The sequence below is a fragment of the Marmota marmota genome, unplaced genomic scaffold (assembly GCF_001458135.2).
Source record: "Marmota marmota marmota unplaced genomic scaffold, marMar, whole genome shotgun sequence".
Classification (NCBI taxonomy): domain Eukaryota; kingdom Metazoa; phylum Chordata; class Mammalia; order Rodentia; family Sciuridae; genus Marmota; species Marmota marmota.
Genome location: NW_026000254.1, coordinates 898,870 through 914,128, shown reverse-complemented (window position 1 = coordinate 914,128; position 15,259 = coordinate 898,870). Strand labels below are relative to the sequence as shown.

Genomic DNA, 15,259 nt, shown 5'->3' with positions numbered 1-15,259 from the left:
CACCAGCATAATAAATGAAAACTTCACATCTGGCCTGGTCACATTCAAAACATGGCTAAAAATAAATAAAAATTCCTTTAGCATATGCACATAAGGTAAATATGAATCATAAATGAATTTCATGTTGACTTGCATCTCATCCCCAAGATGTTGAAACTTTTGGTCACAAGCATTTCAGATAAGGGATACTTAATCTGTATTTTCAGTGCTCCTGGTTATGTACATGGGAGGGGAATTGCAGGATGATACCGTCACTGTTTGTCTTTTTGAGGAACTGCCATACTAGTACTGAAGCAGCTATATGTACTGTTTACATTCTTGGCAATAATGAATGAGAGTTCCAATTTTTTTATATCCTCCCTGACACTTGTCATTGTTGGTCTTTATGATTATAGCCAGCCTAGAAGGTATAAAGTATTATCTCATTGAGATTTTGATTTCTGTTTTCCTAATGACTATTGATGTTGAACATCTTTCCATGTGTGTGTTGGATGTTTGTATATCTTTTTTTTCAAAATGTCTATTCAAATCCTTTGCCTGTTCTGTGATTTGGTTGTCTTTGTATTATTGAGCTGTAAGAATTCTTTATACATTTTGGATACTGGACCTTTATCAGTTACTTTATTTGAGAATATTTTCTTTCATTCTTGGAAATTGTCTTTTCACTTTCCTAGTAGTATCCTGGGAAGCAAAAAAGTCATGAATTTTGATGCCCAGTCAATCTATTTTTCTTTGCTTATGCTTTTGATGTCTATCTGCAGAACTGTTGAAGATTTATGCCTCTGTTTTTCTTCCGTATGTTTTATAGTTCTCTTGTTCTTATATTTAGATACTTTATTAATTTTGAGTTAATTTTTATATATGGTATGAGAAAAGCATTCAATTTCATTATTTTCCATGTAGAATACCCTGTTGTCTAAGACCATTTGAAAATTTTTTTCTTCCAATGAATTATCTTGACACCTCTATCAAAAATCAGTTGATACAGATATACGGATTTATTTCTGGACCTTGAATTCTGTTACATTGATTTGTATCCTTGCGACAGTAACACTGTTTCAATTATACATTTGTAGTAAGTTTTGAAATTGGGAATTTTTAATTCTCCAACTTTTTTTTCAAGATTGTTTTGACTCTTCTGGACCTCTCAAATTTTATTTGCTATAGTTATTTTTAGTGGTTGGTCTAGTTATTAACATTATATATTTATAGCTTATCACAGTCTACTAGTATTTGCATTTTGGCAGTTTAAGGGAAGGGTTTTGGTCTCATATTCTCTGAAGTAGTCTCAGGGAGCCCAAGAATGACCTGGACCACACCTAGAGAACTGTGAATGTAGAGGAGCCAGTTTGGAGGTTGTTGCAATAGCCAAGATGAGAAACAATGAGGGATCTGAACCAAGGCATTAGTATGATGGAATAGAGGGAGAAGGGGAAATAAATATGGAAAAGATTTAAGAACAAAAATCACAAGGTTTCAGGAAGAAAAGGGCCACATGGAAATTGTGTTCTAAATGGGTGCATGCTTCACAACCAACCTGTAAAATAGTTATTTAGCCAGGAAATTTCCGAATTTGAACCCAGTCTGTATAGCACAAAAGTTATTTTTGTTTTTTTCTGGGTAGAGTTAAAAGGAGGCATTATGGCAAGGAGGTGATATCCTTAGAGATGAGAGAGTGGTGAGACAAGAGTAAGATTTTTTGTAGTGGGGAAGGAGGCAAGTAGAAGTTGTTTAACCTCATAGGTTAATTCAGTTCAGGATTATAGTGATGGCAGACTAGGCCAGGTTGGGTATTGAAATGATAGAAGAACTAAGAATGTTCTGAGTCACTCTTAGGCCAACTGTTCTTAAGGAGTTGAGATTAAACTGAGCAAGCAGTAGAGATGTCAGGAGGAAGAAATGTCTTCTGCCAGCTATGATTTTTGCCTTGTTAACTCTGCAGGTTGGATCCATGCTGTTCTTACCCCTGTGGACTGCCTTGCCTTTGGTGGGAATTTTTTACACAGCCTTAACATTGAAATGCAGCTCAAGTAAGTCCTGAAGTTGGTCATACTAGAATTCTTGGGCTCTTCCATAAAGTGAGCAGCACAGCATAATAAGAGGCAGGACAATCAGAAAGAATGGATTCTGGTTCCTGAAAATGTTCAGCTTGAGAAAATATCTTTTCCTCACTTAGTAGTTATGTGACTTTGGGTAAGTCATATAACTTTTGAGGCTAAAGTTTTCTACTGTATAATTCAAGGTTTTATGGATTTATTGTGAGAATCAGAGATAGATACATGGCATCCAGAATAATACCTGGTTCATAGCATGTGCTCAGTAAATGGATCCTTGTAATTGTTATGTCTCCTCTTTCCAGAGCCTATGAGATTGAGAAGAGGCTAAGCACAGCAGATCTTTTCAAGTTCCCCAACTTTGAGACCATCTGTTGGTATGTGGGAAAGCACATTCTGGATATATTTCGAGGTATGGAGCCCTTTGCCAGCTCTTCCTTTTGCCCTGCTCCCTAGAGAGAGAGAGAGAATATGAATAACTATCACCTAAGATTAGATACAGTGGTATTCTATCACCACAAAGACCTCACTATGTATATCAAAACATCATGTTGTACACCTTAAATGTAAACAAAAAAATGTAAAAAGCAATAAATTGCTACTTTAAAAATGTTTCTAATAATATCCCTTTAGACTATCACCCACTTTCTTCCCCTGCACTATCCATAATTTCTGAAAACCAATATTTTCCATCTCTACAATTTTATCATTTCAAGAATACTATATAAATGAAATCATACAGTGTATCTTTGGAGATTTGTTTTTTTTTTTATTCAGCATAAGGTATGGCAGAGCATGGATTTAAATATATTTTTTTAAATTTTTGGTACCAGGAATTGAGCTCAGAGGCACTGAACCACTGAACCACATATCCAGCCCTATTTTGTATTTTATTTAGAGACAGGGTTGCACTGAGTTGCTTAGCAACTCACTTTTGCTGAGGTAGACTTTGAACTCACAATCCTTCTGCCTCAGCCTTCTGCTCCACCACCACGCTCATCAGCTTAAATCTTTTGTTGTTGTTGTTGTTGTTTACCAAATATAGCTGAAAAAATTGGATCACAGTGAAATTATCACTATTTCCTGCTAGTTAAGGTCAGAAGCACAGTTTGGATTTGTCAAGGAGTTTCCTGGATGTGTTTTCGAGTACTGACCATCCTGGCATCATGTTGATTCCTGGGTATCAGCCCAGATGGATGCCAACTTAACTGGTTTCCTCTTTCTTAGTTTGTTCTGAAATAGAATGAGTCCCTTGTTCCAGCCTGAGACTTATTATTTTTTTAAGGTGACTTGGCTAGGAGGAATCAGTATTTCAGAGTTACAAAGGACCTAAGAGCCCAATGAGTACAGTTTCCTACTCAGTACCTTAAAACCTTATTCTACCACCTGGATAGACTCTGACTTAAGTGTTCAATCAGGAATACTGCCTACTTATTACCTATCCTGAAGAGCTTGTTTTTGTAGAAATCCTTTATAGAGCTTAAACCTGTTTTATTTTTTAAATATTTATTTATTTTAGTTGTACACAATACCCTTGTTTCTATTTATTTATTTTTATGTGGTGCTGAGGATCGAACCCAGGGCCTCACGTGCGCTAGACGAGCACTTTACCACTGAGCCATAACCCCAGCCCTTAAATCTGTTTTTTTTTTTTTTAATTAAAGCCTATCCTGAAGAAAGGTAAAACACAGATAATCCATCTTCTACACTGATGATTCTTTAAATCTGTAGTAATTATGGTCCTCCCAAGTGTTCTCATTTTGAGACCTAAGAGGCAGAGTAATGCAATGGTAGGATCACAGCCCCAGAAACAAATAGACATGGTTTAAGTCTTGGCTCTAATATTTATCACATATATACATCCTTCATTGAGTTTCAGTTTCCTAAACTGTAAAAAGAAGATAATAATTCCTGGCTTGCAGGGTGGATATAAGGATTAAATAAGATAATAGATGTTAAGTGCCTAGCCTGTAAGTAAGTGGGTTCTCAGCAAGTGAATACTGTTAGAATAACTGAGATCTTGAGTTGAGCTCAGAACCCTGAGCATTTTTCTGGTTCCTGAACAAAGGTAACAGTTCTTCACTTCCCTGCATGAGTTTTGTTGATATTACATTCTTCTTTCCCCCTTTAGGTTTGCGAGAGAACAGGAGACACCCTGCCTCCTACCTGGTCCATGGTGGCAAAGCCCTGAACTTGGCTTTTAGAGCCTGGACAAGGAAAGAAGTAAATATTTCTATTTCTATACCTCCTCAGGAGTTCTGCACTCTGTAGAGACTGGCTTTGTATAGATAGATACTTTGGTGAGATAGAAAAAAGACAAGAGGCTTGTAAGCTCCTGGATATAGAATAGAATTCTGGACTAGGATTCCTTGAATTACTTTATTTATTTATGGTACTGTGAGTTGAACCCAAGGGTACTCTGTTACTAAGCTATATCCCCAGCCAATTTTATTTATTTTTTAGATGGGGTCTTACTGTGTTGCCCAGGCTGACCTTAACTTTCAGTCCTCCTGTTTTAGTCTCTCACGTAACTGGGATTACAGGCATGTACCACCATACCAGGCTCCTTCTGGTCTTTTTTGTGTATTTTTAAAAAATAATTGCTATTGCATTGTATACTCAATTTTGTATGAGAGTCTGTTGGAATACCTTAATTTTCCTGTGTTATTCCAGAGTTATCCATAAACATTAGTAGTTTAAATTTTATTCTTTTTTTTAAAGAGAGAGAGAGAGAGAGAGAGAATTTTTTAATGTTTAATTTTTAGTTTTCGGCGGACACAACATCTTTGTTTTGTATGTGGTGCTGAGGATCGAACCCGGGCCGCACGCATGCCAGGAGAGCGAGCTACCGCTTGAGCCACATCCCCAGCCCTAAATTTTATTCTTTAATAGTTACATTATATTCTTTTACGAGGACATACCATCTTTACCTAATCACTTGTTTATTGTTGCTTCCTTTTTATTTATTTGGAGGAATGTAGTCACAGAAAATCATACAATGAATATCTATATGCATCAGTCTTAGTCCCTCATCTCCCCCCACTTATCTATTTTTTAAAAAATATTTTTCAGTTGTAGATGGGCATAATATATTTATTTATTTTTATGTGGTGCTGAGGATTGAACCCAGTGCCTCACACATGCGAGACAGGCGCTCTATCTGAGCTATAGCCTCCCGCCTTGTCTCTTAATTGTTCCTTCAGAATAGATTCCTGGAAGATCAATTACTAGATTGAAGTCTATGAAAAAATATAAGGCTCTTGATACACGCTGCCAAAATGGTATTTTAGAAATGTATCAATATCTATCTACCCAACTGAGTACTAAGTAGGTATAAAAGAGAATAAGAAACTCTCTATGTACTGATTTCCAGAATTTGTCAAGTAAAGATGCAGAATTGTATGTATAGTATGCTATCTTTAATATGTTCAAGGACGGAAACAATAATTGTTTTTGTGTATACTCATATTTGCCTGAAGATACAATCTGGAATAATTCAGAAACTAAGAAAGTGGTTACCTGTTGTGTAGGGATTATGGGGCTGATGTCAGAGACAAGGTAGGAGTGAGGCCATACATATATACACATACACGCACATGCACATATACGCACACGAGATTTTTGAACCATGTGAATTGACTACATTTTCAAAATTTTTAAACAACTGACTTTAAGAAATACAAAAATTAGAATAAATAACAGTACATATTTAGGCTTCAAATATTCTACCAACTTCTTCCCTTTCATACAGTGACTTAAGGGTACCTTTTATCCATTGTGGGCTTAACCTGCACAATCTCTCCATTTTCTCTTGCCAGACTTCCCCACAGATATTTTTAGACTTTATGTTTAGGGCCTTCTCTTACTCCCTGAATTCACCTATACCTGGGCCTTAGACTGTGATTCTGCTTCTATGCACTCTTCAGGCATGGCTACCTTTAATTTCACCTCTGATCCCTTCCCTGAAGTAAACTTTAGAGTGATTCTGTCCTAGGAACAGCAAAAGGGAAGTGGGTGGGTGAATTCTTAAGCATTCAAGCCCTGAGTCAGAATGGACCTGGGGACCAAGTAATGGCCCTGAGCAGCATCACCAAAGGGGGTTGGGGGAGAGTAGGATGCAGTTCTGAAGAACCCACTCTCAAGAAGAAGTCTTTTGTGAAAGCCAGGTGACTTTCATAGGAGGCATTTCTTCCCTCACATTTCCAGAGTCCCTGGTCTGGGGGAGAAGGAGCCATTAAAGATTATCCAGCTGGGTCACTTGGGTTCCCAGCCACCTAAATAATTCTAGATATATTACAAAAAGGGGGAAAAGAATAAGACCATGAGAAACAAGAAGGAAATGCTGAGAAATTTGTCAAAGTCAGTCCTCTGGATTACAGAAGTGAAGTGAAAAGTGGTGGAAGAAATCACAAGGGAAAACTTTGCAATCATCAAAAAGATGGTACACATTGGCATTCTCCTGTAATCCCAGGTACTCATGAGGCTGAGGCAAGAGGATTGCAAGTTTGAGGCCATCCTGGGCAACTTAATGAGCCCTGTCTCAAAAAAAATAAAAAAAGGGCTGGGGATGTAGTTCAGTGTTAGAGCATCCCTGGGTTTAATTCCCAGTACTAAAGTAAACAACTATCAGGTATCACCCTGGGTAGCTGTTGCACTTGCCTTGGGCCTGTAGGTGTGCAGTGAGCACTGAGTTCTGTCCTCCCAAGTGGAGGGGATCGCTTGTTCCCATTGATCTTAAGATTAAATTCCTTGGCTTTATAAGGTCTGTGACCCAAGCCCACAACTGAATCCCTTTCTCGATACTGTCCTTTATCAGATATATGTTTTACAAACATTTTCTTTCAGTCTGTGTCTTGTCTCCCAGTACTAGAAGTTTTTCAAATACAAATTCTTTTTGGTGGGGGGGCACGTGTCATGGGGATTGAACCCAGGGTCTTGTGTTAGCTAGACAAGTGCTCAATCACTAAATGACATCCTCAGCCCCAAGTTTTTTTTTTTTTTTTTAGGTGGGGGGTACCAGGGATTGAACTCGGGGGCAATCAACCACTGAGCTACATCCTCAGCCCTATTTTGTATTTTATTTAGAGACAGGGTCTCACTGAGTTGCTTAGCACCTCTCTTTTGCTGAGGCTGGCTTTAAACTCTTGATCCTTCTGCCTCAGCCTCCTGAGCTGTTGGGGATTATTAGTCATACGCCACTGTGCCCAATCTCAAGGTTATTTTTTATTTTTATTTTTTAGTTGTAGTTGGACACAATACCTTTATTTTATTTATTTTAATGTGGTACTGAGGATCGAACCCAGTGCCTCGCACGTGATAGGTGAGCACTCTATCGCTGATCCACAACTTCAGGCCCTCAAGGTTATTTTTGATAAATCCAAATGATCATGTTTTTCTTTTCTGGTTCATGCTAGTTGTGTCTTAAGAAATTTTGCCTAGCCAAAGGCCACAAAGATATTCTCCTGTATTCTAAAGGGTTTATAGTTTTAGGTTTTACATTTAGGTCTGTGATCCATTGCATATGGGATGGAAGGGGAGTGTAAGAAGTGAACTGAGTTTTTGTTAATGTGTGGAAATCTAATTGGTCCAGTACCAGTTTTTAGAAAAAAGAGTACCCTTTCTCAATTGAATTGCCTTGGCTGGTTTGTTGAAAATTACAACAAATGAGCCATTTGTGTGTGGGTCTATTTCTCGTGCCTCTTGTTTGACAGGCTCTGCCAGACCATGAAGATGAGATCCCGGATACGGTGCGGACCGTACAGCTCATTAAAGATCTGGCTAGGGAGATCCGCCTTGTTGAAGTAAGAAACATTGGGGGAGGGAAGGCATTTGGGAAGGGCTCGAGACTCAAGTGTCAGGTCAGGACTTTGTAGTTGGCATAAAGCCCAAGGGAAGGGTTGGAAAGACCCCACCAAGGGGTCAAGTCAGTCATTAAGGCAATTATTATGTGCTTCAAATATATGTAATGCATTGGGCAAGGCTCTTAATATACATGAATAATGCAGGGCCTGTCCAACAAAGAACTCCTAGTTAAGAAGATCCTGAACAAAATTAACCTCTCCAAGCCTCAGTTTCCTGAACATCTTTAAAATGAGGATAATTGTACCCAATCGAGTATTGTTAGTAGGAATAAATAAGGTTTGAGCATTTAGTATAGTGCTTGGCACATAGTAGATGCTCAAATTCTGGTGGTGGGTGGTGGTAGTGGTAGTTATAGTTGTTGTTATTATTAATATTTTGACTCAGTCTCTGCATTCTACAAAATGACAGTTCTCTCGGGTTGAAGATGATTACAAAGCCATGTTTCAACAGGTGGCATATACTACGAGGCAGTAAGGTATAGTGGTAAGAGACTCAGAGAAACCTGGGTTTCTAGTTCCTGCTGTGTCACTTGAAAGCCTTTCAGAGCCTAGTTTCTCCATCTTTAAAATGAGGACCAACTTTACCAACCTTTCAGAACTTTGGTACAATTAATAGCTAATATATGTAGAGCTCCTTCACACAGTGCCTGGCAGAGTAAGTACTCAATAAATGTGAGCTGTTGTTATTAATAGACTTTGTAGCAGAGAGAACTCAGTGTGGGCTGGTGAAGTAGCAGAGACACCAGAGGAGAATTGGACTTGAGGATATTTAAACTGTCTTTTTAGCTCAGGAGCAGTAAAGTTCCATTTTAGCACTCAGGGCATGCATCTATGCTTAAGGGTGGTCAAGTGAGCTACTAGAAGTTGGACTTCTAGCCTCACTGCTTGCAGTGTTTCAATCCCCAGCACAAGTGTGTCCACAGTATCCACCTCCTACCTCATTTTCCTTCACTCCAAGTGTTAAAATCCTTTAGGATTTAGTTAAGGCCTACCTTTTCTCCAGCTCTTCCCACTCAAGTCAATCTTGGACACACAGTGTACTTTGGACTGGTTGAAAGAGAACTTAGAGCAATCTGGTCCATTGGCTTTCAAATGTTTTAAAGTAACAGAATCTTCTTTTCAAATGAAATCTTGTGTGCAAGCCCTGTGTATACAATGAGTCAAAGCACAGCTGCTTTGATTAAGATGAAGGTGGGAGGCTTAGGGCTCTATTTGTTCTTCTCATCTGTTTTCCACCTACCTTCAGTCCCTAGAGCTTCTCCCCAAAAGCTCTAAAGAATCCCAGAAATATATGTAAACCTCCTGTCCAGTCTAGTCCCTTAGTTTTAGAACTGAGCAAACAGAACTTCAGGGTAGTCAGGTAACTTTCCTGAGTCACATAGCTAGCTAGTAGCAAAATTAGGTTTGAAACCTCTCTCCTCCTCTCAAATCCTATAGTCCTAAAAATTTGAATCACACAGTTTAATAGTTGATTATTTTCTGTTGTATGTCAGCTACTCTTGGAGTTGTTTCTCTCCAATTTTGACAATAGTGCTGGACCTTTCTTTTGCTCGTCTTCTCCTTATTTGTCAATGGCTGGGCAAAGAAATGCCACCCAATAAATTCTTGATGACTTGTGTAAAAACTAGGGTGTGCATATGTGGAGCATTTGTAAGCTACTTCCATGGCAGTACTGCGAGTGCCGGGAACAGACCTCTGCTCTTAGCATAGAGAACCCTTGAGTAAGCTCTAACCCCCTCATGTACTAACACTCTTGTAGGACATCTTCCAACAGAACGTTGGGAAGACGAGCAATATCTTTGGGCTGCAGAGGATCTTCCCAGCCGGCTCCATTCCCTTAACCAGGCCAGCCCATTCCACTTCAGTGTCCATGTCCAGGCTGTCACTGCCCTCCAAAAGTGTTCCAAAGAAGAAAGTCCTGAAGCCCAAGGAACTCTTCAAGAAGGCAGAGCGAAAGGGCAAGGAGAGTTCAGCCTTGGGGCCTGCTGGCCAGTTGAGCTATAATCTCATGGACCCATACAATCATCAGACACTGAAGACAGGCTCTTCCCAGAAAGCAAAGGTGGGTGCTGGCCCATGGGTTCAGCCCAACCCTTTTGGGTCCCTTGGAAGAGCAGAGTTTCAAAAGGACAGACTATCCTGTCTTGCTCCCACTTCCCTTAGGACCCCTAGTGTTTGGCTACCAGTCCCACTTATTTAACAAGCATTTATTGAGACCTTTTCTATGCTGGGCACTGTGATAGGTGCTGTGGATGTAACTCTCAAGAGACTGATAGGTTGGTGAGAAAGATAGGCATTAAAACAAATGAATGCAATGAAGTGTTGTGGATGCTACAATGAAGGGTATGTGTGGGACCCTGAGAGACAGAGGTGGGTTGAGTCTGTCTTAGTAGGAGAGGTGATCAGGAGCTCTTTTCTAAAAAAAAATATGACATTTGAGCTGAATCTTGAAATGCTGGGATTGAAATGAGATTTTAGAACATTGTGTGTCAGATTGGAGTCTTGAACAGGTCCTTGAGAAAAGCCATCCCCCAGGGGTCCACCTTGCATCAAGATTATAGTGCCCTCCATGGGCATGTGAAGATGCCCCTCTCCTTTTTTTTTTTTTTTTTTAGGGAACATGTTTTACAAGATTGGTAGATTTCCCCTGAGCCATACATTCTCAACATCCTATTCTTGTGATTATTGGGTGGTGGTGGGGAGATATAGTAGAAGGTTCAGGGGGTTTTGACAGTGAACTCAACCAGTGAAACCAGAGGGAACTGGCCATCTTCATTCACCTCGGAGTCTCAGACAGGAGACAACTGAGCCTCCTCCTCCTGCAGTTCAACATCACTGGTACCTGCTTGAATGACTCAGATGATGACTCACCAGACATGGACCTTGATGGGAATGAGAGCCCGCTGGCCCTATTGATGGCTAATGGCAGGTGAGGTGGAAAAAAGAAAAACAGTTTTTGGGATGTCAGTGGCAATATGCCACTAAGACAGGGAGTGGAATTGGGATCCAGGGGTTTGACAAGGGTGGGGGAGGGCTGTACTTAGGGCAATACCCAGATATTATCATGTATCATTGCTTATATTAGAGAATCATGGTGGGTAGGAATCTAATTGGCAATTCTGAGAAAATGCTTATATAAATCTAGAATTTCAGTAAGTCAGTGGGATGGAACCACTGGCTGAAAAAAAAGTATTTTATTGGTCAGAAGCATTAGTGTTTTATATACCTTTTGACTTGTGATTTGATTTTTGGAATTTTGTTTATAGAAATCTTTGCACAAATGTGTAAAGAGAAATGTTCACTGCTCAACTGCATCACTATTTGTAGTAATAATTAGAAATGGTCAAATATTCATCAGTGAATGTTAGATATATAAATTATGATATGTCTTACAGAATGGAATACCATGTAGTTGTTTGAAAAAAATGGGACATTTTTAATATCCATTGACACAGAAAGATGACCAAGATATATCCATATATCTATAAGTATATAGATATATCTATCTATCTATCTATTTTTTGAGATGGGGTTTTTCTATGTTGTCCAGGGTCTTCTTGAACTCCCGTGCTTAAGGGGTGCTTCTGTGTTAGCCTCCCAAGTAGTTGGGACTACAGAGAGTTCAGCCTTGGGGCCTTCTGGCCAGTTGTGCCCCGCTTCAAGATATATTCTCAAGTGAAAAAAATTAGGTTACAAAATAATGTATAAGAATAGTTCCATTTTATTTTTTAAAAAGTCATGTATGCACACATGTAGTCCTTTGTTTAAATCCCAACTCTGACACTATATTTACTGTGACACTTTGGTAATTCAATTCATCTTTCTGCATCTTAGTGTTGTCATTTTATCTGTTCTACATATGAAGCTTGCTTTAGGATTATTGGGGGATTAAATAACACAATATGTGTAAAATTCTTATTATGGTACCTGGCACATAGTAGATGCTTAATAAATGGTAGTTCTTATCAAAGTGCTGATAAAATGGAGATCAAAGGTAATGATGATGATGTGGGTATGGCCAAAAGCTAAGTAGTTCATCAGTAAACCCTGAAATATGTAGGGAAGCAGAGGTAGGGGAGGGCAGTAAGGGCTATCACCTGGATACTCAGAACACTACAGACAGCAAAGTCAAGAGTCAAGTACAGAGTATGAATAATATAGAGACACAATGATGATACTTTAATAGCCTTTTTGTAGAAAAAGGCTCACTTTAAATCTCAAGGGAGAGTGTAGTGTGTAGTAGTTCTGTGTGACTGGAAAATAAGAAAATGGAGTAAGGGTAGAGAAGATTCTGAAAGCACAACTGTTCTTGGGGTGTGAAAACTGAGTTACTGAAGAGTAAGATTACAGAAAATTTTGAGCATTGCCTTCGTTCAGAATTCCTGGTAGGTTTCCTGGAGAGGAAAAAATTGAGAGCCCTAAAACTTCAGTTTATAATGGCCATTGAGAATACTGAGAGATATTCCCCCTTCCCCACCAGTCTTTCTCTTATGCTGCTTCTCTTACCTGCTGCAGCTGTCAGAAGCTATCATTAAGTGAATAGAGTGTCAAGGTGTAGAAATATTTACAGATCATAATGATAATATGTTTGGGCTTTTCTTCAAATTCAGTGTTTTGCAGGGAATGAGGTGTAGATGAAACAAGATTCGCTGTATGTTCACACTTGTTGAATTTTAGCTAGGTACTAGATGGGAGTTCATTGTATATTTTTATTTTTGTATGTGTTTGAAATTTTTCATAATTTGAAGTTAAAAGATCAGAGTATGGATAACATTTATTGAGCATCTGTGTTGTATCAAACTCTATCTTAGCTATTTACATTTTATTTAGTCCTCAAAACAACCATCAAGGTATTGTTATACCCATTTTACTTAAGTGATAACTGAGGCCCAAACAGCTTAATTGTACTAGTAGCCACCATTGGGCACTTGTCATGCACTAACTCATTTTATCTTCCAACAAGTGTATGAGATAGAAAATAGGTCAATTTAATAGGTCAGTTCTCTGAAAGATACTTCAATAAAAATGAGTATTAGATGAATGTGTGAATACACTGATTTATCAGAAACTTGTTTTCTTTTTGAAAATTGTTTAATATTGTTTACCATATGTAACAGGATTGCTGAAGCCATTTTTGAATTTTTTTCCATTTCCTTCATAGATATGTATTTTTGATAGACATACTTTTTGTAACATATTTATGAGGTACGCTGTGATGCTTTGATTCATAATACACTAGGTAGTTGTCAATCCAGAATAATTATTTACTTTTTTTTAGTTATATGTGGACAGCATGCCTTTATTTGTTTAGTTCTTTATGCAGTACTAAGGATTAACACCTAGTGCCTCACACATACTAGGCAAACGCTCTGCCACTGAGGTACAGACCCAGCCCAATTATTTACTTTTTAATTTTTTTTTCTAGAAGGGCTTGAATGTGGGATAGGGGAGGTTTCCACTGAGCTATATCCCCAGTCTGAGTAATTATTTCATTATGATGCATACAAGTTCCTCTTTTTAACTATTTTAAGATTATAATGTGTTTCTATTAGGTATAGTCACCCTGCCATGCTGTAGAATGTCAGAACTTATTCATCTTCTCAACCAATAATTATGTACCCATTGATTGACTTCTTTATTTTCCCCTTTCTCATTTTCTCCCTGGTCTCTGGTAACCAACCACTACTCCATTATCAACTTTTATGAAATAAACTTTTTAGGTTCTTCTTATGAGTGGGATCTTTTGAGGTATAATTTATATACCATAAAACTAACTTTCAGGGGCTGGGGTTGTGGCTCAGTGGTAAAGTGCTTGCCTAACATGCACAAGGCACTGGGTTTGATTCCCGGCACCATATAAAAATAAAAACAAATAAAATAAAGGTATTGTGTCCATCTAAAAAAAACCTGACCTGTTCCAAGTATACAATTAAATGAATTTTAGTAAATTTATAGAATCATGCATCCATCACCACAATCCAGTTTTTTGTTTGGTGGGGATTGCACTTAGCATTCACACATTCTAGGCATGCACTGTACCACTCAACTAAATCGTAAACCCCAGAATCCAATTTTAGAACATCTCTTTCATGCTCAAAAGATTCCTTATGACCATAGGCACTCATTCTCATACAGTCTCTAGCAACTGCTGATTTTCTTTCTGTCTATAAATTTGTTTTTGTGGATATTTCACATAATGAAATCAAGTAACATGGCTTCTTTCAGGGCATGATATTTTTCATATTCATCAATGATTTAGCATGTTTCATTAGTTGGTTCCTTTTTATTGTTGAATAGTATTGTGTTGTATAGATATACCACTTTCATTTATCCATTCACAAGTTAATAGTCTTTTGGATTGCTTCAACTTTGGAGCTATTCTGAATAATGAATGATGTTCTAAGCATTCATGTTCAAGTTTTTGTGTGGACATATACTTTTGCTTCTTACTTAGAAGTAAAATTGTTAGATCATATGATAACTCCATGTTTAGCTTTTTAAAAAACTATCCAACATTATTCTAAAGTGTCTGTACCATTTTAATTTCCACTAGTAATCATGAGTTTCTGAACATACTGACCACCACTTGTTATTGCTTGCCTTTTTGATTATAGCTATTCTGGTGGGTATAAAGGGGGCACCTCATTGTGTTTTTAAAAAATATGTAAATTGTGTGTGTGTTTGTATATATATATATTTTTTTTCTGTGGTCTTGGGGATCAAACCTAGGACCTGGCACATGCTAGCTAGGTAAGTGCTCTACCACTGTGCTACATACACATCCTTCAAAATTATATATATTTAAGGCTTACAGTATGATGTTTTTGATATACATCGACATTCTGAAATATCAAACTAATTAATACTTCCATCACCTCACATACTTTCCATCTCTGTGTATATATGTGTATTTGTATTAAGAATACAAATATTTTAGGAAATTTTAAGTACCTAGTATAGTAGAATTGATTAGAGTCACTTTGCTGTATATTAAATCTCTAGAACTTATTCATCCTACATAAGTGAAATTTTGACCAATGTCTCTCCTACCTTATCTTACCCCTAATACTAACTATTTTACTCTTTGCTTCTATGAATTTGACTTTTTTAGATTTCACTTTTAAGTGAGATCATGCAGTATTTTTCATTCCATGTTTGGTTTGCTTCACTTAGGAGAATGTCTTCTAGGTTGTCACCAGTGTCAGGATGGTTTTGATTTGCATTTTCCTAATGACCACTGATGTCAAGTATCTTGTATGATTATGGCCATTTGTACATATTACCTTTGGAGAAATGTCTATTTAGATTTTTTGCTTGCCTTTTTTTTTTTTTTTTTTTTTTTTT

At 37.8% G+C, this 15,259-nt stretch overlaps 1 protein-coding gene across 1 annotated transcript in view; it reads left to right on the top strand.

The window, feature by feature from the left end:
* The window catches only part of Phf8 (PHD finger protein 8), a 93,997-nt gene that overhangs the window by 45,534 nt on the left and 33,204 nt on the right, over window positions 1-15,259 (top strand). The window contains exons 7-12 of the mRNA XM_048796696.1: window positions 1,943-2,030; window positions 2,360-2,466; window positions 4,186-4,277; window positions 7,766-7,855; window positions 9,675-9,977; window positions 10,741-10,844. Coding sequence (XP_048652653.1) covers window positions 1,943-2,030; window positions 2,360-2,466; window positions 4,186-4,277; window positions 7,766-7,855; window positions 9,675-9,977; window positions 10,741-10,844 — 784 coding nt within the window. The remainder of the gene's footprint in view (window positions 1-1,942; window positions 2,031-2,359; window positions 2,467-4,185; window positions 4,278-7,765; window positions 7,856-9,674; window positions 9,978-10,740; window positions 10,845-15,259) is intronic.